The sequence below is a fragment of the Triticum urartu genome, chromosome 7A, assembly GCF_056163025.1.
Source record: "Triticum urartu cultivar PI428250 chromosome 7A, HENAU_Tu73, whole genome shotgun sequence".
Taxonomy (NCBI): Eukaryota; Viridiplantae; Streptophyta; class Magnoliopsida; order Poales; family Poaceae; genus Triticum; species Triticum urartu.
Window position 1 is genome coordinate 522,620,019 of NC_141879.1, and position 24,225 is coordinate 522,644,243.

Below are 24,225 nucleotides of genomic sequence, written 5' to 3' on the forward strand. Positions count from 1 at the left end.
CCGTCTGGAAGATGCACAATCTTCAAAGGTAACAAGCGTCGGATCCACGCAGGATCAATCTCTTCAGTGATGCTCAATCACTTGGGGTTTGTAGGTGTTTGGGTTTGGGTTTTCCTCACTTGATGATTTTCACTCAAAGTCCTCGGAGGATGGAATGCTCTCAAATGACAAGTGTCAGTTTCTCTCGGAGCAGCCAACCAGCTAGTGGTTGTAGGGGGCGGCTATTTATAGCCTAGGGAGCAGCCCGACATGTAAGACATAAATGCCCTTCAATGATATGACCGTTAGGTGGGTAGATATTTTGGAACAGCTGGCGCATAACACGGCAACGGTCGGAATTTTGAGTATCAAATTCCTCAGGGCTATCATGTTCCTCACTATGTAGGCAATCCGCAGTGGCGAATTCCTAACTCCTCAGTCAGAACAAATTCCCCAGAGACCAGAAGAACTTCGTCTCTGTCACTGAAGAAATTGACTGAACTGTATGAGATTTCCAATGGCTTCACTCGAAGGGATTGGTAGGTGTAGGATTTTGAGTTGAGCATCACTTGGAAATTTTTCCTTAGTATTTCCTCGACCCCCTTTAACAGTACGGTGTTTCCTATGACTCAAGAAGGAGAAAGTGAAACTACGAAAATAAAAGTCTTCATGCTTCATGTTCCTCGAATGAATACCAAGTCTTCAGGATTACACCAATTTCTTCACTTTCAAAGTCTTCAGAAAGTGTTCAGAAATCCAAGGTCTTCAGTCAAAGAACTTCATTTTTAGGGGTCGACTTTCTCTATAAATATCAAACTCCTCATATACTTATAGACATGTGCACACTCACAAACGCATCAGTCCCTTAACCTATAAGTATTCAATAGACCAAAATCACTAAGGGGCGCTAGATGCACTTACAGAGAGGTATGTGACCGCCTTGCCAGCGCAAAGGAGATATGAGGAGCTACAGGAGGTTGCAGGGTTGCAGCCTAGGGGGTGAGATTGACTAGAAGGAGGGGACACATTCGGTGGCATAGTGCTACACAAGTCTCGTGAGATCTACAAGACCAATTGACTAGGTTGCTCAAAAATTGCAACGAGAAGCATCCCCGGTAATGATCTCCCATGTTGCGCATCGGTACAACGGAATCGGGATGTCAACGACGTTTAGATCATGAAAACAGAAAAGTACAATGACCGAACTATCTGAGAGGGAAGAAAAATCACACGGTTATAATGTCTCTAAATGCATTTTTCACAGACCTGCTTGCATCCATAATGATGGTTTTCTATGTTGGATGTGAAAGTTGGCTAGATTTTCACAATGAGTAAAAACATTCGTGGATGGTCTTTACGGAACTAGGTAAGCGTGAGTTGAAATGTCCGAATGATTTTAAATTACATAAAATCTCCACTACTTCATCCATACCATATGTGGTTTCTTTCTTTGTGTACTGCCACCACCTGGCTAGCAGAGTCACCATGTATAAAACAACATAAGACACTACGTCTTTTCTAGGGTTTGCTATAGAGGAGGCGACCATGAGGCACCTAGTTTGTCCCAATGACACATTGGTACCGCCGCGGGTTCCCGTATCCTTCTCCAGCCACTACAGCGACGCGAGGATGGGGAACCTCAGATCTTAGTGTCCTGGTTCGTGTTTCGTAGGGATTTGAGTTCTACGTTGCCGAAGAGATTGGGGTAGCGGCGGCGATAGGAATAACGGTTCGTTGACTTTCCCCATGTTGACGTCCCTCCTCGGAGTGGCGTTGATGATCCGAGGATGACATTAACCATCGCGCACTCGATGTGGCGTGATTGGCATTTGTTCAACGGTGGTATCATGCGGAGAGATTGGCGTTGCAGCGTATTTTTATTCTCCAATTTCATTTCTGCTTGAAAGCTCAGCCGTGTACGACTCCATCGGGGAACCTGTGAGGTTTGTGTCTCCAACTCTATGTGGCGGGGTTGGGATTATCTCTTGCCCTCTTCGGTGCCGGCTTCTTCGGGCCGACGATCTATCCAGTTCACGGTCGCCAACGTCTTCTAGTCTACATTGACAACCTCCCGTCCACTGCTTCTACAAGCTCTTGGATTTTAACATGTTTGCTAGTGAGACGGAGGTCCATAGGCGACAATGATTTTTGCTCATGGTGCGCCGCTGGTGGAAGCACAAGGAAGACGGTGTTGATTTCTTCGAGATCATATTTATTCCTTACCATTGTAAGGAAGTTCTTATCAAAAGCTGATTTTTATTTAATATATGGCCTTCAGCCTTTAAAAAAACATGTGTGCAATGTTATGAGTCATAAACATGGACTGTATGGAGTACAATTTTTTAGAGGCAATTTTGTGCCGTGAAAATGTCACATGGTAACATGAAGAGTCAGCTTGTGCCCTTCTCATTTTTAAGGGAGATTGGCATTCTGTGTATAGATAACAGAGTAAGTTTTTTCTTTTCATTTTCACTTGGTCTACTTAGTGGGATGGGTAAATAATTTCTTTTTTTGCGGGATAAACTTCCGATCTATTCATTTTCAATCATGGTAGTATAATGAACACTGAAAATAATAAAAAATACATTCAAATTTGTAGACCATCTAAAGACGACTACAGCGAGCCGAAGGCGCGTCGCTGTCATTGCCCCTCCCTTGCCGGAGCCGAGCAAACCTTCTTGTAGTAGACAGTCGGGAAGTCGTCATGCTAAGGCCTCATAAAACCAATGCATCAGAATAGCAACTGCCGCCGATGAAGAGTGTAGATAAGAAGGATCCAACCTAGACACACAAACAAAGACGAACGACGAACAAATTCAAGCAAATCCACTGAAAACAGATCCACTAAAGACACACCTCCACACGCCCAATATGAAGCACACACATCCTAATTAACATCGTGTTGGATTATTTTTATCAATCTCCATGAACTTCTCTATCAGGCTTGTTTGGATGAGAAGCATTACTTTTGGGACTTTTCTCGTTTGTTTCAAAATTTGAACGATGCCGAAAGACCCTGATCTGAACAGCCCCGTAGCAACGATGTGGATCTTTTATACGTGCAATGCACATTTATATTAGGTAAGATATATCTGTTGCATATTGATATTTGATAAGATATCAATTATTTCTTCACGAGAATGATAGGATATTAATTACATGGCAGATTTCAAGGGATAGCGTTGAGTCAAAACGTGTTTACAACCAATGGCAGTGGTGGGTAATTAGAGCGTTAAACGGGTTTGGTGCTCAACATTGGAGCGATTTAAACCGCTAGATAACATGATTTAACGGTCGAGATGGTTTGGATCTGTCCATTTAGGTCTTTTTATATTGGTATAGATAGATATAGATGAAAATACTCATATCTTGTTTCTTAGTTGTGTCACTATATCCAACACAAAGTAGGCCACACAACACAATGATACTAGGTAATATCCTGTTCGTTGTTGCATAAATCGATTGCAAGATAGTTGATCGTATTTGATCATTGTATAGTTGTAAAATATTTAATAAATATAAAATAGTATAATAATTTATGCATGGTTCTATGTTTGTATGTTGAGGTGAGTATTTTTCTATACATGGTTTATTTTCTTTCGGCACTTCAAATTGCCTGACATATTTTCATCGTGGTTATCTATTGACACAAACGGAAATGACCATTGGGCTTATCCATGGTTGAATTTTGTACTGTCTAGACAAATCTAAGACAAGCTTTTTGGGACGAAGGGAGTACTACATAACAATTTCAAAACTTACCATGTGAATTCAGAGAAACGACACACCAAGAAGTGCATGCATCACTGAATGAAACCACTTAATTTCAAAACCTGAACGATGTCTTCATCATTTAGCTGTACAATTCAAGATACCCAAATCTTTCAGCGTGCTCAAGGTCCACGTGGAGTGTGTGGTGGTAGCTGAAGCTCTTCAGCACTCTTCTCCAGCATCTCGAGCACTCTGGTCATGGAAGGCCGGTCCGAAGGGGAGATTTGCACGCACCACAGCCCGACCACCACCATCTTCCTCACCAGTCCGGTAGCCTTGCCATCGCTATCATCGATGGCGCAAGCTCTTGCACAGAACTGATCTAAGCCTTCATATAAACACTGGGGGAAATACTTGCTGCTGCTGCTTGCCTCTGAATCAGTGAAATCGTCGTCATCCATGCTCCTCCTAGCCTCAGATATCTCAAGAACCATCATGCCATAGCTGTAGACGTCGGACTTGCTGGTGACTGCCCCTACTCCCCTGGAGAACACCTCAGGCGCGATGTACCCGATCGTGCCCCGAGCTCCTGCAATGGACACCGCGATTGTGCTCTCTTTTTGGGAGCACAGCTTGGCCAGTCCGAAGTCGGAGATCTTAGGCCGGAGGTCCCGGTCCAGGAGGATGTTGTGAGGCTTGATGTCAAAATGCACAATGTGCGCGTTGCAACCTCTGTGCAGGTACTCGAGGCCTCGCGCAATGCCGACAGCAATGTCGAACAGTGTCTCCCAGCCAAGTGAGTTGTGCTCAGTGCCTCTCCCAGAAGTGTATCTTTCAAGGGAGCCATTCGGCATGAACTCATAGATGAGTCCCCTTTTAGATCTACCCTGCAAGCAGAATCCCAGCAGCGTGACGACGTTGACATGGGAGGTCCTGCTGATGCTGGCGACCTCAGTCATGAAATCCTCGCCATCGACGTCCCTGTTGTCCTTGAGCATCTTCACGGCAATCTCACGGCCATCCGGGAGTCTGCCTTTGTAGACCACACCGTTGCCGCCGTGGCCAAGTTTGTGCGAGAAAGATTTCGTCATCCGTTTCACTTGCGAGTAGCTGTACCTCCTCGGATGTTGCCACCGCAGGAAGGATTCAATCGTCGGTGTGTCCCTCTTCCAGGGCATGGGAGGAAGTGAGCCATGAAACTTCTTCTTGTAATACAGAAATGCTCCCAGAAGACAGAGGCACAGCAGCGCCAATGCACTCAGGGTCCCCGCAAGTATGTATGTTCTAGCCTTCTTCCTCCCTGAGGGAGTCCCTGATTCAGACGCCGGAGGAGGAGGTAGCAGGGGTGCCATGGACGGCGGCATGCTGGGGATGAAGGCCATGAACTCATAGCGCAGGTAGCAGCTGGGCCCGTTTAGACGGACACCGTCCATGTCGGCGCAGCATCCGGCGAGCCAGACCATGTGCGATGCCAGGCACCGGCTGCACTCCTCGGCGGGCAGGTCCTCCGTGCATTGCGCCAGCCCATGCAGCGTCATGTTCGGTGTGACCTCCTCGGCATCAAAGGCAAACCGGAGCGTCGAGGCCGCCGCGGCGGGGAGCATCCGCCCGGCCAGCCTCTGACGCGCCGCACCCAGGCTCACTGGATCTGAGAAGTTGTGGGGGTTGGGCACGTCGAACCGCCGCGCCGGTGACGTGTCCGCGGTGCCGAAGAAGGGGGTGTCATCGTAGCGCACGAGGCAGTGCCCGTACCAAAGGACAATGTCCCTGCGGCCTGCGCACCGGGTCCCGGGCAACTCGGCTGCCGCGCCAGCGAGACAGGCAGAGCAGTCGGACCGCTCCGCGTCGGTGAAGCACATGGCGAGCCCAAAGACCGTGTCCGCCGCGTCGCTGGCGCCAGTGGTGAAAGTGGAGTTCAGGAAGCTGGCGTCCGTGGCGGCCATGTGTTGGAGAGAGGCCTGGAGCCGGAGGAGGTTGGCCTCGAAGCCGGCGCTACGGTTTGAGGTGGCTGCAGTAGAGGTGGAGCAGTCAGGGCAGGCGTACCTGCCATTGGCCTTGGTCCCGCAGATGTTGGGGAGCTGGGAGAACACTTGTGGGAGGAAGACGACGACGGTGAAGAGGAAGAGGCGCCGATGAGGCAAAGCCATGGTACTGCAACTGCAGAGGATGGCATCCACGTCAGAACTGATGAATCTTGCTTCAAGACTGTAATGCAATGCAATGCAAATTATTCATGCAAGGAGAATTGCCAAGGGAAAAAGTTGGGGATTAGTAGCAGGGAGTCAAGATGAAGTCTTCCCCGCTGGAGAGACTAGGACAGGCACCGGCCGGCAAGAAGCAAGTTGCATGGTGGAGCAAGCTGTACTGAGTGCATCAGCCAACGCCACACAAATCCATTTGTCTCCACAGCAGAGGTCAAAGAAGATGGCTGACTAGGTAGCAAAGGTCCTATCTACTGCTATTCCACCACAAAACTGATTTATACGGCATCTTATTAATAATATCTCTTTCTCTCTCCACATATGCTAGGTGTATAATTAAAAGTTGAATGCAAAAAAAAACTAGGAGCTGTATGGTGGTTGCAGTGATAGTCTCTGAAGCTTCAACAAGTGCAAACACAGATGTAGATTGCACTTAAACTTAGCTAATGAATTGACATTGTAGACCAAAGTAAGAATGAGAACTGAAATAACGGCACTTCTGAAGTCCTGGGATATTTTCAGTTCTATTAAAGTAACTAATTAATGTGATTATAAGATGATATAACATAGTAAAATACAATTTATCTTAGCTCTGTTGCTGTGAAACAAATAAGATGCAGAGGAAATAATTTTATCACAACAGCAGATTCCAAGGAAGAAAAGCCAGCCACATACCTGGTCCAAAGTGCAAGTAGAGCTATGCCCTAAACTTATAGAACATAAAAGGAACCCAGCCATAGCACATTTCTCATGATCAACGTGTAGATGGGGAAGATCCGAAGTGCAGGTAGAGTTACAAAGAAACCTCTCCTGAAACTCGCAAAATGCCACCCTACAACTTTGTATAAGTTTTCTTTTTGAGGTGCAACTTTGTATAAGTTATGACACAGAACTGATGTCATGTCAAGTTGTTTATGCAAAAGAAAAGTACGTATTAGCAATGCAACAAACAAAGGAAGTTCTTTTTTGATAGTTAGCAGTCCATCACAACCCACACTGGAACCTGGGCCAATAGATATACACAGACCTCAGGAATCTGGTGCAGGGAAGCAGTGCAGAGTGAAGTGCAGAAAGACAGCAGAGAAGATAACACTGTTATCTTTCATACTGCAGGAACCATACTACTTTTTCCAGGTTCTCATTTCTCAGTAGGGACATTCTTCTTGCATATAGTGAAGTCCTAAAAGAAGAGGTGACAGATGCAAAACAAGTTAGCCAACTAAAAAGGAAAATGGAGTGCCAAAGCTAGATTTGTTTCTTCAAATGTAGATAAACTACTGACAAGCCAGTCGCATAATCAAAGGTTTGCTACTCCATAATAACTCAAACAAAAAGACGTTAACACCAAATCAAAGTTCTCAACTAATGCAACTAGCCTCATTCATTGTGCTACTTTGTAAGAACTTACTCCCTCTGTCCCAAAATATAAGAACGTTTTCGACACTAGTATAGTGTAAAAAACGTTCTTATATTTTGGGACGGAGGGAGTATATTTGAAGTCCTTGACAACATTGCAACTTATAGAAAAACGGCCAACAGACTTCATATCTGATAAAGGGTTATTTCTTTGGATTATATAACAAACAGTAGGATGGATATTTCCCACCAGACAGAAGAATAGAATATATATGCAACACAATAGATCGAACATGACACAGAAATAAAGATGAACGGGTTCCTCTACCTTGTAAGGTAGTGCAACTGCAACAACTTCTAATAGTTATTTCCGTCTTCAATTAATATTTTTATATCTTCATGAAGACCAATAGTTTCATGGGATGCAATTCCAGTGGCGTAATAGGCTTTTTACAAACCTTTGATAGGCATCAGGGCACAAAACTCAGCCCTCCAGACAAAAGCTTGCCAGTATGGAAAATCAGAACGAGATTTTCCCCCATTATGTATTGCTTACCATTTTGAAACCATGAAGACCAACCTTGAATTTGTGTACACCACTCCTGACAAGGACTAAATTTAAGCAAGACCAGGAGAACCAGGTGTTCCACAATGAACACGATCATGTTTCTTCGTCTCTGAATGATTTACATACATGAAGTGCTCCATATCAAAGTCATCACCTTTGCGTTTTGCAACTCTGTGCTGGCTCATTCAGCATCCAAGTTTGTCTTGTAGAAGAACATCACAGTGAACTCTGACAGTAACAGACAATCACAGATTTCCAGTCAATTCCGAATTTCTCAAAACTGAGCTGTTTTCTTTTTGGCTAACCTGTGCTGTTTTGGAAAAGACCATCTTCTGTCGTATGAAACTAATACGAGAAAATTCCAACTTGTTTATTCACAGTGAAAGCTACCAGTAGTCTTTGCAAGAGCATTCACCATTTACAAAGTGATGGTAGCGGTTAACATCTCTTATGATGATCTCACGCTGCACAATCTGTGAAATCAGTTTGATAACAACATGACAGTCCTCGCAAACTCGAAGATTCTTAGTCACAAGAAGCTTTGTCCCAGGAGGTGTACTAATGAGCCCAAACGCAATGGCCAACCTCTCACTGTGGCTTCTCACCATATTCCTCTTTTCATCATCATCCACATTGTGGAAAACTGGCATTGTGTCAGGCACGTAGCCAGCATCACTCATGAGACCTTCCAATCTCTCTAGCTCTTCATATATTTCATCTGATCTAGGATGAGATGCATCCCCAACTAGAAATCCATGAGTTTTTCCTTTCAACTCAATCCAACTGCAAGCGAGGATTTTTTTCAGGCCTCTATTGGTCATTAGCTTTCTCACCCTTGCAGCATTTTCCCATTTCCCAGACTGAGCATAGATATTTGATAGATGGACATAATTACCAGCATCTTCAGGCTCGAGCTCAATCAACTTCTGCAGGGCTAGCTCACCTAGTTCAACATTTTTGTGGATCTTACAACCATTGAGAAGTGCCCCCCATATTCCTGAATCTGGTTTGATAGACATTCCTTTAATAAGGTCATATGCTTCCTCAAACCTACCGGTGTGACCAAGAACATCTACAAGGCAAGTGTAATGCTGCACTGTTGGCTTGATGGAGTACACATCAACCATCAGACCAAAGAACTCTCTTGCTTCTTCTACCATCCCTCCATGGTTGCAGGCAGATAAAACCCCAACAAAAGTGATGTTGTCAGGAGTCACTTGAGCATCTCCCCTCATTTTGTTAAACAGTTCAAGTGCTTCGTCAGCATGGCCATGCATCCCGTATCCACATATCATGGCATTCCAAGAAACAAGTTCCCTCTTCATAAGTTGCTCAAAGAGAACACGAGCCACCTGCACCCACCCACTCTTGGCATACATGTCCAGAAGGGAAGTTTTCAGCTTATCCTGCCGCCCAAATCCCCTCCTCCAACCAAACCCATGCAGCTCTCTCCCTCTAGGCAGAGCAGCGGCATCAGCCGCCGCTGATATTGTACTCACCAGAGTAGCGATTGTGGGCCCAACACCATTAGAAGCCATGTCACGGCACAATGAAAGCGCCTCCATGGGTCGCCCATTCTGCCCATATGCAGCAATCATCGAATTCCACACGACAGCGTCTCTCACCGCGATCCCATCAAACACCGCTCGAGCATCATCCACACACCCGCACTTGGCGTACATGTCAACAACACCGGCGCACACAAACACATCCTGGCCCCACCGCGTGCCCGAGACGCGCTCGTGCACCTCCCTCCCGGTCTCCAGGTCCAGGAGCGCCGCGCACGCCTTGAGCACCAGCGGGTACGTGAAGTTATCCGGCTCCACGCCGTGCTCCGCCATCCCATAATAGAGCTGCACCGCGGCCTCGTGGGGCCCCTCCCGCGCGTAGGCCCTGATCAGCACGTTCCACAGGAACACGTTCCGCTTGGGCATTCCGTCAAACAGGCGGCGCGCCTGCCCAACATGGCCGCAGGCAGAGTACAGGTCGACGAGCTTGGTGGACAAGACCGTGTCGGGGCCGAGGCCCGAGACGAGGAGCCTGCCATGGAGCTGCCTGCCTGCGCGCAGGGAACCAGCGGCGACGCAGGATTGGAGGATGGAGGTGTAGTGGTGGTAGGAATGAGTGGAAGAAGCGAGGTGGCAGTTGGTGCTTGGAGGTGGCGTTGCTGCAATGGCGGTGGTGGGTGGGAGGGTTGTAGCCCTGCCGAGGGAAGAGGAGATGAGACGACGGAGACGGCGGCGGTGTCCGGCGGGTGACGGCGCGTTTCTCGACTTTGAAAGGATGGAGGGAAGCATCGTCTGCCCGCGGTGGCGGTTAAACCGGCCCCGTGCCTACTTGAGCACGTCACACGTCGATATACCCAAGGAAATCCCTATTTGACGCACCTTGTTTCAAACTGTCGCCGAAATCACTAACTAATTAAGGAATACTCGTTGCAAAAAGCACTTCACTTTCCCAGATCGCGACAAGTGGCGCACATACAGCACGCCACTTGTCGCAACCCGAAAATTTTTCTTTTTTCGTAGATCCGTTTATTCAAAACGTTTTATGTCTTAAACCATGCGTCCAAATCTCGAACCGTTTTCATCGTCGGATTCCTCGCGTCGAGATTTTCAAAACTAGATCCCATATTGATAGGTTTTGACAAACTTTTTTCTCACGAAAAAAACTGGGCGAAAAAACCGGACCGGAAGCATGGTTTTTTTCCCTTTCCGAAAGAGGCACCTCCGTGCCTCTCGCGAAATCACAACCGTGCCTCTCGTGGAAGCAAAACCATGACTCTTGTGGAAGAAAAAAAACAGAAAACATGTTTTTTTTTCGTTTTCGAGAGGCACGGCCGTGACTCTCGCGAAAGCACAACCGCGCCTCTCGCGAAAGCAAAACCGTGACTCTCGCGAAAGAAAAAAAACAGAAAACGCGTATTTTTTTCCCTTTCCGAGAGGCACGGCCGTGACTTTCGTGAAAGCAGAACCGTGCCTCTCGTGGAAGCAAAACCGTCACTCTCCCGAAAGAAAATAAAAACAGAAAACGTGTTTTGTTTTTCCCTTTCCGAGAGGCACGGCCGTGACTCTCGCTAAAGCACAACCGTGCCTCCCGCGAAAGAAAAACCGTGATTTTCACGAAAGAAAAAAAATGCATTTTTTCACGCAAAAAAAATCGAAATTTCTTTTATCGAAAAGCTAAGAAAGACCAGGGGAAAACCCAAACATCGAAAAAACCCGGAAAAAAACCGTTTAAAAAGCCGAAAACACGTGCGGAAAAATAAAAAAACAAAATCCGAAGAAAATGTCCAAAGCGCGACATGTGGCAAATGGCTGAGAGCGCGCCAAGTGGCGCTGATCGTTGCGAGACTTTCGAAGAAGCACTCGTTAACTAGTGTCGCTGTTTTTCACAGGGAGATCTCAATCGTTCGGTTGGGCCGGCCTGTTTAAGCGTTTCAACGTCCCCTGTTTTGGGAACCTTCTAGAGGTTTTCAGCCATTTTTTTTTGGTTTTGCAAAACTTCTAGAAGGTTCCCGAATCAATTTCTTTTATTTTTTTTTTCTGTTTTCCTTTTTTCTTTTGGCCTGTTTTTTCTTTTCTCCCCTTTTTTTCCCTGTTTTTCTCTCCTTTTTCCCTGTTCTATTTATTTTTCTTTTTTCTACTTCGTTTTTTATTTTCTTTTCCTTTCATTTTAATTTTCCATTTTCAATTTTGTATTTCCTTTCAAAAAAATCGACATTTTATATAATGTTCGTGTTTCAAAATTTTGTTCATAAATTAAAAAATATTCATATTTAAAAAAATCAGGATTTGCAAAAAATGTTCGTATTTTTTAAAAGGTTGTTCTGAATATTTTGGTTCAAAATTTTCACAACTTTTAAGAAAATGTTCAGACTTTCAAAAAATGTTCCCATTTTGAAAATTTGTCAACGAATTTTACATAGTGTTCACAAATGTCCATTTTTCAAGAGTTCAATTTTTTTTTGCACATTTCAAAAAATGTCCGTGTTTTCATATTTTGTTAGTGTTTTCCAAAATTTGTTTGAATGTTATTCTTCAATATGTTCACAACTTTTTAAAAAATTGATCGGGATTTCAAAAGATGTTTATGTTTTCAAAAAATTTAAGAAATGTTCATGTTTCCATTTTATTCAGGAGTTTCAAAAACTTTTGTGTTTCAAAAAATGTTTGCAAATTTAAAAAATTGTTTTTTATTTTTTTTATGTTTTTCAAAAATTATTCGGAACTTCACAAATATTCCTGTTTTAAAAATAGTTCCAAATTTTGAAAATATTGATTTTTTGATTTTTTTAGGAGTTTGAAAACATGTTCCCTTTTCATAAAAATTGTTCATAGATTTTCAGAAAAATGTTTCCGTTTTTAATAATTTGCGCTGCCTTAGAAAAAAATTGCGTTCGAAATTTCCAAAAGAAATTAGATCTGCTATGTCGTTTGGTTCTTAAAAGTTTCTGCGGTCAGTAATCACTACAGCTCGGTAGCTTAGTTGGTTGTATCGCCTTTTCTCATTAACAAGATCCTAGGTTTGATACCCTACGAGGGCACTTTTTGTTGGAGCTACAGTGCTCTATCGCTACCGTCATGGGTCGGCCCAGTCGTAGACTCCCTTATGCGTGCAAGCGACAACCTGCCGCAGTGCTAAAAAAAGACAACCTGCCATAGAGAGCGCCAGCTAGGAGCTCCCTACTCCCAAGCCCCATCTTCTCCCGGCATTCATTACTATGCGGCCAACTAACACCCACACCTTCGTGGGGCTAAACCGTTGTGGGCCGACTGTCGACTAGGTTTTTGCGCGTATGTAATGGTCCGCTTGGTTGGCGATCCCTATTTGGCGCTTCAGGCGCCTGTTATAGGCTATTTTGCTAGCAGGCGCCTGAAGCGCACAATCCCACGCGTGAGCTGGCCTGCCTGTTTTAGCTTCTTTTTCCTTAAAACTGCAACAAATATATGTGAGGTGTGTCCGCAGCGACTCGAACCCGCAATCCCCCTATACAAGATGAACAACAATAACCACCCGGGTAATCAAGGCTGTCATGATTACTGCCCCTTTTTTCTTGTTCCTCTTTCTTTTCTTTTCAATTTTTCTTATTTTTCTTTTTCCTTTTTATTGTTTCTTTTTCTTAATTTCATGAACTTTTTCAAAATCCATGACCTTTTTTCAAAATTAATGATATTTTTTCTCAAAATATATGTTTATTTTAGAATTGAAGAACTTTTTTTCAAATTTGTGAACCTTTTTTTAATTGCTGAATTTTTTTCGAATTTGTTAACTTTTTTGAAAATTGATGAAAAATTTCAAAATCTTTGAACTTTTCTGAATTTGTGAACTTTTTTAAAAATTGATGATTTTTTTCGAAATGGTTAAGAAAATTTAAAATTGATGAACGTTTTCTCTGTATTTGTGAACTTTATTTAAAACCAATAAACTTTTTTCGAAATCAATGATCCTTTTTCCAAATCGATTAACTATTTTTGAATTTGTGAACATTTTTTGAAAATCAATGAACTTTCCTCAAATTTTGTGAACTTTTTTCTAATTCGTGAACTTATTTTAATACATATTTTTTTCTAATTCGTAATTTTTTTTAATCTGTGAACTTTCAAATTTTGTTCACATTTTTTAATAAAAATCAAGTTTTCTCTAAAATGTATGTGCAATAAATAGCATGGCTACAGTATTCTTATACGTTTCGCGTTATAACCATTCACTAGCTCCTACCAACTCTAGTGGTTAGGCAATTGGCGCTATATGTAAATGGCTCGAGCTTGATTCCTCACGGAAGATTTTTGCTTTTGAGTTTTTTCACGCTAAATGTGTTATGTGTTCCTGGGCTGGCCCACCAGGTGCGGTAGTGGGCGCCAGTCCCTGATCGGGCGCATAAAGCGCCATACAGGAGCTCTCCGTTTGGTTTACTAACTCGCCTAGCTTAGTTGGGCCAGATTTACCTAGCCCGTTCTAGCAAAAGTCGTCAAAAGTAAGCCTTACTGTTTGGAAACAGGTAAATCTAAGCATTAACCGCCGAAGTGCCCATAGTTTTTTTTTTGCCGGTGTGGGAGAGCCGAATTGGCTCACCTCCATCATCAAGGTTTTCTCGGTAGTTACAAGCTAGGTTGCCTCCATTTGCTAGCTTTATTTCCCTAATCAAATGGCTATTCTTGCCTCGCAAGGCTAGGGACCGCCCTTGCCTAGGATCCAAACGCACCCTAAAGCTGCGCCCGCACCTGCACCACCCCCTTCGCCTTGAACGATCCGAGAGGCAAAGCAATGGTGGCCATCCCACCGGGTCAAGGCAGCGACGCCGCCTCGGTATTTGAACCTGCGAAACTATTAACACCAATGTCTCCTTCCATCGTTAAATTCTTTCGCCAATACGACCTAAGGCTCATCAAGTATTTGTTGTCTGGCCTCTGTCATCTTCCCATGGTGGAGCAGTTTGAGGTCCTAGAAAAGGTGCGCCCGGTCGCTCTTCCCTGTCTAGTTTATGTAGTCATGCTAGTACTCCCTCCTTCCTAAAATATAAGGCGCATTTGACTTTACACGAATTGATGCATCACTTTGTCCATTAGTATATATAACAAATTATATGGACTGAACATGTATCGGTAGTGTAATTATATTTGTCTTGCAAAACAATTCCATTTCATATGACTTTATAATAATTTCTAGGCATACAGTAAGTAAAAAAATCATAGTCAAACATGTACGATAAAGACTCAAAAAATCATCGCGTGCCTTATATTCTAGGCGTTTTTAGTTGTTTTTAACTTCCGACGAACCCTGGTCCAGATGATGTTGTGCATTTTGTGGTCTCTGATTCCTCAAACCACATCAACGCTCAAAACATTAAAACTTCCACCCTCGCGATGTATATTCAGAGATTGCAAGAGTACGGGATTTTCAAAGCTCCTTCAGTGCTCAACGATGATGGTGAGAAGGATGGATATGAGGAGGATAAAGATGAAGACGATGGGGATGGGGTTGAAGACAGACGGTGAGGGAGGGAGACTGAAGGTTTGTATCAAGCTTTTCATTTCAACTGACATCCGGCACACTAGTTTTTAAAAGGTTTTAGTTTAATTGGTATAACTATACTGTTTATGGGTTGATGGATGATGAAAAGAAACCTCTTTGTGGATCACAATGAATGTGAAGGAGAATGCTAGAAGTCGAGATTAGCTGAAAGCGTTGAGTGCCATGGAGATGAAGCATGAGGCTCGAGAAACAAAGAATCATTTAAGCCGGTAAGGATTCAAAGAAATCTCGGCGAGCCTCAGAGTGGCGATGGTGGTTGTGCCTCTTGGTCATGTGGGCGATGATGGGTGTTATGGTGGTGGCCTTGCAAATCTTGTTCTGGAGGTCCTAACTTCGTCACAACGGCGGGCCTTACCTTGGGGTTGTGCTGTCCTAGGTTACTTGTAGTCTCGCGATAGCAACCGGGCGAAAGATTTGCATTGAGGTGCTGATGGAGGCGGTCCCCGTGGTGCCCCTTTCCCCCGGAGGACGTCGATGCGGTTGTCTTCCTTCCGCTAGGTCTCTGGGTGAAAACACTTGTCTGTCTTGGACTCGACCGTGGCGACACTTTGCGATGTTACCTTCTTGGGGGCATGATTGTGGAGCTCAGGTGACCTAGGTGTGGCATGTCGTTGCCTTCTAGACCATCTATATTTTTGTTTGGCCCTTAATCACGTTGTTTTTGTGCACTGGTGCATTTTTCCGATGTGATTTCTGTTGTCCGTTTATATTATGATCCTCTTTGTAAAATGGCTTCCTCATTACCTTTTACCGTACATGTATTGTGTTTTGTGTTTAGCGAGGTGAAAACTTGTTTCGACAAATGCAAGTTGAGGGAGCAGAGATGCAATTTACTCCCAAAAGAAATACTCACTTGAGGACTGGACTCATGAAATCTCTGAACTGTAATACAGATGCAAGAACATGGAAATAAGAGTGTTATTTATTTATTTTTGGAAATAAGTCCCTTGGCTGCACCAGGACAGAAGCGTGTCGTAGCACCTAGGCATCGACGTGGCGAGCTATTGTGCATGCATATTCATCTCAACAAGCGACAAACATGCCTCATTTGATGCGGTGTTTCATAAAGTTTGTAAAGGTTTGATGGTCACCTTCAAAATCAACTTTGAGTGATTTGAAGCTCATCCATTGAGGGCGACTCAAAGGAAGATCAGTGTGAGCCATTTGGTGGCGCTCCGGAGTTTTGGCTTTGGCACCTCTTCAACGAAGATTAGCAGTCCCACAAAGAGTATGAACTTTAGGATACATCCTCGTCTCCGACTCACTTGTGGTTCATCCATTTCATACCTTTTACTCTTGTGTTGCTTGTTTGTATGCTTGATTCTAGCTTACCTTGTTGCTTGGTTGCTTGTTATATTGGTTGGTCTCACCTAATGTCATATCTAGAGAACCTATTCCGCACTTTGCTTAATAAGTATTGATAATTAAGTTAAAATTTGTAGTCGCCTATTCACGCCCTCTCCTCTGGTCGACCTACTTAATCCTTTCATATTCTCTTCAACCGACCGATTAGTGTGTTGTGTCAACCGCTTCGAGAGGCCACCACGTGTGTTGGGGTCTCCATGTCGTTCTCTCCCCTTCCCATAAACTTTATCGTCCCGAGCCATCTCGTCCAATCGTTTCTTCTCGAGCGATTCACTCGCCCTTCTCTTCCCTCTGCAAGTCATGACCGCTATCTCCTTCCACTCGCATGGTTCCTATCTTCTCCATGACTGGTTGTTGCCCGCAGCTGCAACCAAAGGTGAGCTACATGTATCAGCCACCATCACAGATGCGCTAGTGCTGCAAGACTGGATCCGATGCCGCGAGGGCCGACTGTCGTGCGTCATCGGTGCGCTGCGTGGTGACCGCTTGGGGCTTCAAGCCCGATGATGGCTGATACTTCTACGAGCTGGGACGAAGCCACATTTTTGTTGTTGTAGAAACATCATTGAGGTTGCGGTGGGGTTTTGCAACATCGTCTTTGTTGCCGAGGCATTGATGATGCAGGTCACGGATTGCAAAAAATATCATCGATGTTGCGGACCGGCGATGTTGGCAGTCACGGGGAGGGGGGGGGGGCACTTGCAATGTCTCCCATGTTTCAAGAACACCGTGCATGTTGTGCAACGGCGATGTTGGAGATCATCGTGATGCACGAGGAGGGAAGGGGGCGGTTCCAACATTGCCCATGTTTTGGATGATTGCACGAGGAGGGAAGCGAGCGGTTCCATCGCCCATGTTTCGAAAACACCGTGATGTTGCGGAACGACGATGTTGGAGGTTGTTGGGGGAGGGGGGGGGGACTGCAGCATCGCCCATGTTTTGTTGCGGAAGTTTGATTGGGGCTGATCTGACGGTGGGGAATCTCGGGTGAAGATGATTAGTTATTCCTCGGGCGCTGATGTGACGCCACGTGTTGTTCATGTCGGCATTTGTTGTCACAGCTGCCGTGATTTCGAACAAAGCGTGTCACTGCGATAAGTTTAGTGTATCAGAATCTGTAGTGCCGAGCACGAGAACTAAAGTGAGCTTTTCTGCACAAATATAATTGATTTAACCCCGCAAACCCCAACAGAGCTGCGCGATCTCCGCGGATCAGCGCGCGGTCCATCAGCATCATCGAATGCAAAAGACGAATTGGTCTTTACGTGAGCTAATGGCGGCACATGGGGGCGCGCGGGCCCCCGGCCGCTAATCTGAGACGGCCGTCACTGCCCGGAAAGTCCGAGTTAAGCCAGTACTGAAATATTTTAGCCCCTCCATCGACAGCTCCCGCGAAGACCGCCTGTTTGATCTGTCTCAACTGTTTTTTGCTGCACCATTAAGCAAAGCATTAATATCCTAGGACCGATTTAGCTTTGGTGTGCGTGCCATGGTCCAAATTGCATACTCTCGGCGCGCGAGATGTCACCACAAATTGCAGTGCCTACGCATATGCTAATCCTAGCAACGTATACAAACATACTACTCCCTCCGTCCCAAAATTCTTATATTAAATTCGTCTAGATACATATGTATTTAATATTAAAACATGACTTGATATATTCGTGTTTAGACAAATCTAAAACAAGAATTTGGAAAACGAGGAAGTACTACAAAGATGGATTTGCTACCTCTTGCGCATGGGACCACTCCGCATCCGTAGATGCGGAAGGCGGCTATTCAACATTGTCCGCATGCATCCAGTCTTTCTAATTATTTTTTTAGAAATTTGCATGTTCAAATAGCCGCATACATAGTGTACTAGTGTACACACGTTCAAATAGCCGCACACGTAGTGTACTACTGTACACATGTTTACATTATTGTCCTCTTTAACCGCCCACAGATGCGTCTTCCTTCAGTTGCTTGTGAGTTTCGATGCTGCATTTATTGATGCAACTGAATAAACTTCAAATGTGACTGGATTCTGGTCTGAAAATTCGATAGGATCATCCATGTTCTCAAATTCTAGAGCTAAGGCAGCATCCTCACCCTCATCCCCGACGATCATGTTGTGCGTGATCACATAACATGTCATCACCTTCCACAAGGTCTTCGGATCCTATTGTTTAGCAGGTCCACGAACAACTACAAAACGGGCTTGCAGAACTCCAGATGCCCTCTCGACATCCTTTCTAACTGCTTCTTGTCTTTGGGCAAAGTGGGATTTTTTCTGGCCAACTAGGTTAGAGATGATGTTGACAAAGGTATCCACAAAGGATAGATATAGTCAACCAGATAGTAGCCCATGTTGTACTCATGTCCATTAACAGTATAGTGGCAAGGAGGATCTTTTTTTAGTCAGCCTCGCAAACAATGGTGATCGCTGCAGCACATTGGTGTCATCGTGAGACCCGGGCATGCCAAATCCAAAGATCATGTGATGCAACTGATTTCAATAATGATGGTGGACTTCTTAACATGACCCTGATATTCCCCTTGTAAAGTCTTCGGGCAGTTCTTTCATTTTCAATGCATGCAGTCAAGAGATCCAAGCAAACCTGGCCACCCTCTTACTTCTGAGATTTCCAAGAGCCTCTCGTTGTCTGCCACAGTTGGTTCTCTCAGGTACTGAGGTCCAAACACCTCGACCACATCAGTTACAAACCTCACCATGGCATCTCCGCATGTGCTCTCACACATCCGTAGGTACTCGTCCCACGAATCAGTGGCCGTGCCATATGCAAGCATCCGGAGTGTGGCCGTGCACTTTCGGTAACCAGAGAACCTAATTGTTCCCACGACGTCCTTCTTCAAGACGAAGTAGTCATCATAGGATTGAACGCCATGGTACAAACGATCGAAGACAATCTTGCCCGTCTAAAAATGCCGATGAAAATGGTCAGTGAAGAGTGCATCAACGGAAAAGTAGTCGGACATCAGTGTCAAATGGTCGTGTGCCCTGTTGCGGTTGAGGACTCGATGAACCTTGAGAACATGCTCCTCCGCACGCTCCACATCTTCAAGCCAAGGATCGAACTAAGATAGATAATGATGGTAAAAAGGTGATGATGATACGATACCAGGGCACCTCCCCAAGCTTGGAACAAGCTAAGGGTGGTGCCCATAGCCATGTGCTCAAGTGTCTTTCTTCGGTGATGATGGTGATGAGGTAGTGGACTTGTCCTTCAACTTCAATAAGTACTGCAAATTACTGTCAATCCCTCGAAGAGCATTTTTTGTTCCTCCAGTACAGTGACCTCATGAGTAAGCGATGTATTCTGAGCACAAATTGCTTCAAAGATCTTTGTTGTATCAATTTCAGATGGAAAGAGATTCTGATAAAGGGTTTGTAGGATGTCTCCCTCTTTTGTAGCCTCTTCTGTGGGCATGGATTGGTTTCCTTCTTCATGGGTCCGGCTTCCCACAACCTCCTTAGCTTCCTCCCGTTTGACGCTGCCATCCTCTCCGGACGACCACACTCATAATACACCTCGCTGAAAGGACGTTTGCCCGGTGAAAGTTGCATGATCCGGTGCTTGGTACGAAGCCTTGGGGGAGCCATGGCGATCTAGATCTATGAGAAAAACAGCCTGAAACAAGAACAGAGGAGAAACTTGCAATGCGGTGGTCAAAACGTACGGGAGTATATATAAAGAATTTTTATCTTGCGAAACAAGTATTCTAAAAAAACAGAGTTGGGAGAGCACACGAGGGGCCCACAAGTCAACCACTCACACATCATTGGAGGTGCAACAAGCTTGATGTAGAAGCCCTCCATGATCGATTCCCACTCCAATATAGTACCAACGAAGGCATCCAGATGAGATGGCGGAAGAACAGAGACTTGCGGCATCAGAATAATTGTTTCGGGACTTGCTCAAGGGGTTTTGCAATATTTGGGAATTTATAGCGCTGGAATTAGGTCAGACAGAACCACGAGGGGCCCACAAAACATCAGGGTGTGCCTACCCCCCTGGGCATGCCCTGTTGTCTTGCCGTCTCCTCGTCTGGCTTCTGGTCCTCCCCTGAAGCTTCTAGGGTCCCTCCTAGTCCAGAAAAATCGTTAAAATCTTTCGTCGTGTTTGGACTCCGTTTGGTAGGAATTTTCTGTAAAACCAAAAACATGAAGAAAACAACAATTGGCACTAGGCACTAGGTTAGTTCCCGAAAATGATATAAAATTGCATATAAAGCATAATATAGTAGCATGAAACAATCAAAAATTGTAGATACATCGAATACATATCAACATCCCCAAGCTTAATTCTTGCTCATCCTTGAGTAGGTAAATGACAAAAAGAGAAGTTTTTGATGTTGAATGCTACCTAACATGTTTATCATGTAATCTCTTACGGTATGAATATTGACAAATGATGAAGTTATTGATATCAACATAATAATATCCAAGAATACTAGAAAATATGCACTACTATTCAAAATACGCAATGTTGAACGAATGTTATCCCTACTCATTGAATTATGTAAGCATGGCATGACTCCAAGCAATTGTATCATACTTTCTCGCTTCAGCATTTTCAACTTCACTCAATAGATTAGCGTGAGACATGGACGTAGCAGTAGGGGTGGAATAGAATATGTTGCTAGAGGTTTATAAGGGAAGACAAAAATGGAGAAAGTCTCGCATCTGTAGGATCGAGAAGAGGTGTCTAGAGGGGGTTGAATAGACTCTTGGCAAGAAAAGTTGCAGTTTTTAATTTCTTTAAGTTGAAGTGGAGTTTTGGCACAAGTTTGTACATTCACAATACATATCAAGCAGGCTTGACAAGAGTATATGAGCAGTGGAAAGTAAATCATTCAAGTTGCAATAATGTAAAGGGATGGGATTGGAGTGTGCAAACTTAATTGGAGACACGGAGATTTTTGGCGTGGTTCCGATAGGTGGTGCTATCATACATCCACGTTGATGGAGACTTCAACCCATGAAGGGTAACGGGTGCGTGAGTCCACGGAGGGCTCCACCCACGAAGGGTCCACGAAGAAGCAATCTTGTCTATCCCACCATGGCCATCGCCCACGAAGGACTTGCCTCACTAGGGTAGATCTTCACAAAGTAGGCGATCTCCTTGCCCGTACAAACTCCTTGGTTCAACTCCACAATCTTGACGGAGGCTCCCAAGTGACACCAAACCAATCTAGGAGACACCACTCTCCAAGAGGTAACAAATGGTGTGTTGATGATGAACTCCTTGCTCTTGTGCTTCAAATGATAGTCTCCCCAACACTCAACTCTCTCTCATAGGATAGGATTTGGTGGAAAGATGATTTGAGTGAAAAGCAACTTGGGGAAGGCTAGAGATCAAGATTTATGTGGTTGGAATGAAGTATCTTGACCTCAACACAAGTGTAGGTGGTTCTCTCTCAGAAAATGTATGTTGGAAGTGTAGGCATGTTCTGATGGCTCTCTCCACGAATGAAGAGTGGGTGGAGAGGTATTGTAACACCCACGATGCGGCTATATCTCCCACGTGTCGGAGCACGACTTAGAGGCATAACCGCATAGTAGACATGTCGCAAGAGGGGTAATCTTTACACATCCCATGTACTGAAATAAAAAGGGATAAAGAGCTGGCTTACAATCGCCACTTCACACAAATACAAGTTAAACATACATCAACCAGAATACAATCAAGGTCCGACTAAGGAACCAAAATAAAATAAAAGAAGAAAACCCAAATGCTAGATCCCCGATCGTCCCGACTAGGCTCCACTACTGATCAACAGGAAACGAAACAAGACAACGGTTAAGATCTTCATCGAGCTCCCACTTGAGCTGGGTTGCGTCACCTGCACTGGTATCATCGGCACCTCAAACTATTTGGAAGTATCTGTGAGCCACGGGGACTCAACAATCTCACACCCTCGTGATCAAGACTATTTAATCTTAAAGGTAGGAAAGGGTAGTGAGGTGGAGCTGCAGCAAGCGCTAGCATATATGGTGGCTAACATATGCAAATAAGAGCGAGAAGAGAAGCAATGCAACGGTCGTGAACAAGAAGTGATCCTGAAACTACTTACGTTCAAGCATTACACAAGAACCGTGTTCACTTCCCGGACTCCGCCGAGAAGAGACCATCACGGCTACACACACGGTTGATTCATTTTAAATTAAGTTAAGGGTCAAGTTCTCTACAATCGGACATTAACAAATTCCCATCTGCCCATAACCGCGGGCACGACTTTCGAAAGTTCAAACCCTGCAGGGGTGTCCCAACTTAGCCCATCACAAGCTCTCACGGTCAACGAAGGATATTCCTTCTCCCAGGGCGACCCGATCAGACTCAGAATCCTGGTTACAAGACATTTCGACAATGGTAAAACAAGACCAGCAAGACCACCCGCTGTGCCGACAAATCCCGATATGAGCTGCACATATCTCGTTCTCAGGGCACACCGGATAAGCTAAGCATACATGAACCAACGTAACCCAAGTTGCCAAGGGACGGCCCTGCACGGTACTCCAGTTTGGACCAACACTCAGAGGAGCACTGGCCCGGGGATTTAAAATAAAGATGATCCTTGAGTCTGCAGAACCCAAGGGAAAAAGGCTTAGGTGGCAAATGGTGAAACCAAGGTTGGGCCTTGCTGGAGGAGTTTTATTCAAGGCGAACTGTCAAGGGGTTCCCATTATAACCCAACCGCGTAAGGAACGCAAAATCGAGGAACATAACATCGATATGACGGAAACTAGGGTGGCAAGAGTGGAACAAACACCAGGCATAAGGCCGAGCCTTCCACCCTTTACCAAGTATATAGATGCATTAATTAAAATAAGAGATATTGTGATATCCCAACAATAACCATGTTCCAACAAGGAACAAACTTCATCTTCACCTGCAACTAGCAACGCTATAAGAGGGGTTGAGCAAAGCGGTAACAATAGCCAAACAACGGTCTGCTAGGAAAGGTGGTTAGAGGCTTGACATGGCAAAATGGGAGGCATGATAAAGCAAGTGGTAGGTATCGCAGCATAGCAATAGAGCGAGAAACTAGCAAGCAAAGATAGAAGTGATTTCGAGGGTATGGTCATCTTGCCTGAGATCCCGCAACGAAGAAGAACGAGTCCATGAAGAATACAAACGGACGTAGTCGAACGGATCCTCACAAACGCGACGTTATCGAACTAACCCGAAGAAGCAATACCGGAAAGTAGAAAACAACATGGTAAACAACCATCACATAAACATGGCATGATGCACAACCAAGTATGATGCATGTCCGGTTTAATGAGGCATGGCATGGAAAAGTGCAACAAACAACACTACAAATTAAGTGGAGCTCAATATGCAACGAGTTGTATATTGATGAAACACCACATCAAATATTTAGTTCTCTCCTGTTTATGTACTCAACAATATTAAATGTTGCTTAGCATGGCAAGAGGTGAAGCATATGAAAGCTACCTATCTAGGCAAGTTTAAATGAGGCCGGAACAACAAACAACATGTTCGGAAACTCCTTATGTGCATATTTTAGGTTTGGTACTGTTCTGCCCTAAACCATATTTTAGAGTTGTTAAACATGCAAAGTAAGGTCACCATGATAATCTATGCATTTTTCTACCCCATTTACATATAAAGTTTGTTAGGTTTGGAGCTATGGTTATTTAGTTATGAAATAAAGCATTTTAACATGGCATACGAGAAAATTTAACCAAACAGCATTTTAAACATGTCAAACATGCATGAAAGTTGGATATTGTGAAACTAGATGAAATTATAGTCAAGTTACATATATAAATCATTTTAATATGATGCTCGGTTAATGAGTTATTATATGCATGAAGACTAGGGTGTTTTCTGCAAAATAGTTAACTCTGGATAATGGACAAATCGTAGAACGGAAAAAACATGACATGGGCCGAATCTGGACAGGAAGCCCAACAAAGGAAAAAAAGGACGAGCGTTGGGGTGGCCTCACCATGGGCCTCGGCCCGGCTTGGCAGAGGAG

General features: G+C 44.5%; 3 protein-coding genes across 5 annotated transcripts; all 3 read right to left on the reverse strand.

The window, feature by feature from the left end:
* Nucleotides 1-2,632: 2,632 nt before the first annotated feature.
* On the reverse strand, nucleotides 2,633-7,930 carry LOC125522503 (protein SUPPRESSOR OF NPR1-1 CONSTITUTIVE 4). 3 transcript variants are annotated; one of them, XR_015610551.1, is made up of 4 exons: nucleotides 7,576-7,750; nucleotides 6,567-7,071; nucleotides 3,742-5,847; nucleotides 2,633-2,760 (listed from the first exon to the last, which is right to left on the reverse strand). XR_015610551.1 is itself a non-coding variant. In XM_087535052.1 (3 exons), exon 3 carries the CDS (start codon nucleotides 5,835-5,837, stop codon nucleotides 3,873-3,875), a length of 1,965 nt encoding a protein of 654 aa, XP_087391178.1. In that variant the 5' UTR covers nucleotides 5,838-5,847; nucleotides 6,567-7,071; nucleotides 7,804-7,930; the 3' UTR covers nucleotides 2,804-3,872. The 3 variants fall into 3 exon arrangements, 2 of the variants coding, with proteins under 2 accessions (XP_087391178.1, XP_087391176.1); XM_087535052.1 differs by lacking the exons at nucleotides 2,633-2,760; nucleotides 7,576-7,750 and adding an exon at nucleotides 7,804-7,930 and having other exon boundaries at nucleotides 2,804-5,847; XM_087535050.1 differs by lacking the exon at nucleotides 2,633-2,760 and having other exon boundaries at nucleotides 2,804-5,847.
* A 264-nt stretch (nucleotides 7,931-8,194) lies between these two features.
* Nucleotides 8,195-10,142, reverse strand: LOC125522504 (pentatricopeptide repeat-containing protein CRR2, chloroplastic). The gene has a single exon (XM_048687562.2). The coding sequence runs from the start codon at nucleotides 10,110-10,112 to the stop codon at nucleotides 8,202-8,204; it is 1,911 nt and encodes a 636-aa protein (XP_048543519.1). The 5' UTR covers nucleotides 10,113-10,142; the 3' UTR covers nucleotides 8,195-8,201.
* A 7,159-nt stretch (nucleotides 10,143-17,301) lies between these two features.
* On the reverse strand, nucleotides 17,302-19,646 carry LOC147960255 (uncharacterized). Its single transcript, XM_087533232.1, has 4 exons — nucleotides 19,470-19,646; nucleotides 19,243-19,293; nucleotides 18,816-19,134; nucleotides 17,302-17,366 (listed from the first exon to the last, which is right to left on the reverse strand). Exons 1-4 carry the CDS (start codon nucleotides 19,644-19,646, stop codon nucleotides 17,302-17,304), a joined length of 612 nt encoding a protein of 203 aa, XP_087389358.1.
* Between the last annotated feature and the right edge of the window lie 4,579 nt (nucleotides 19,647-24,225).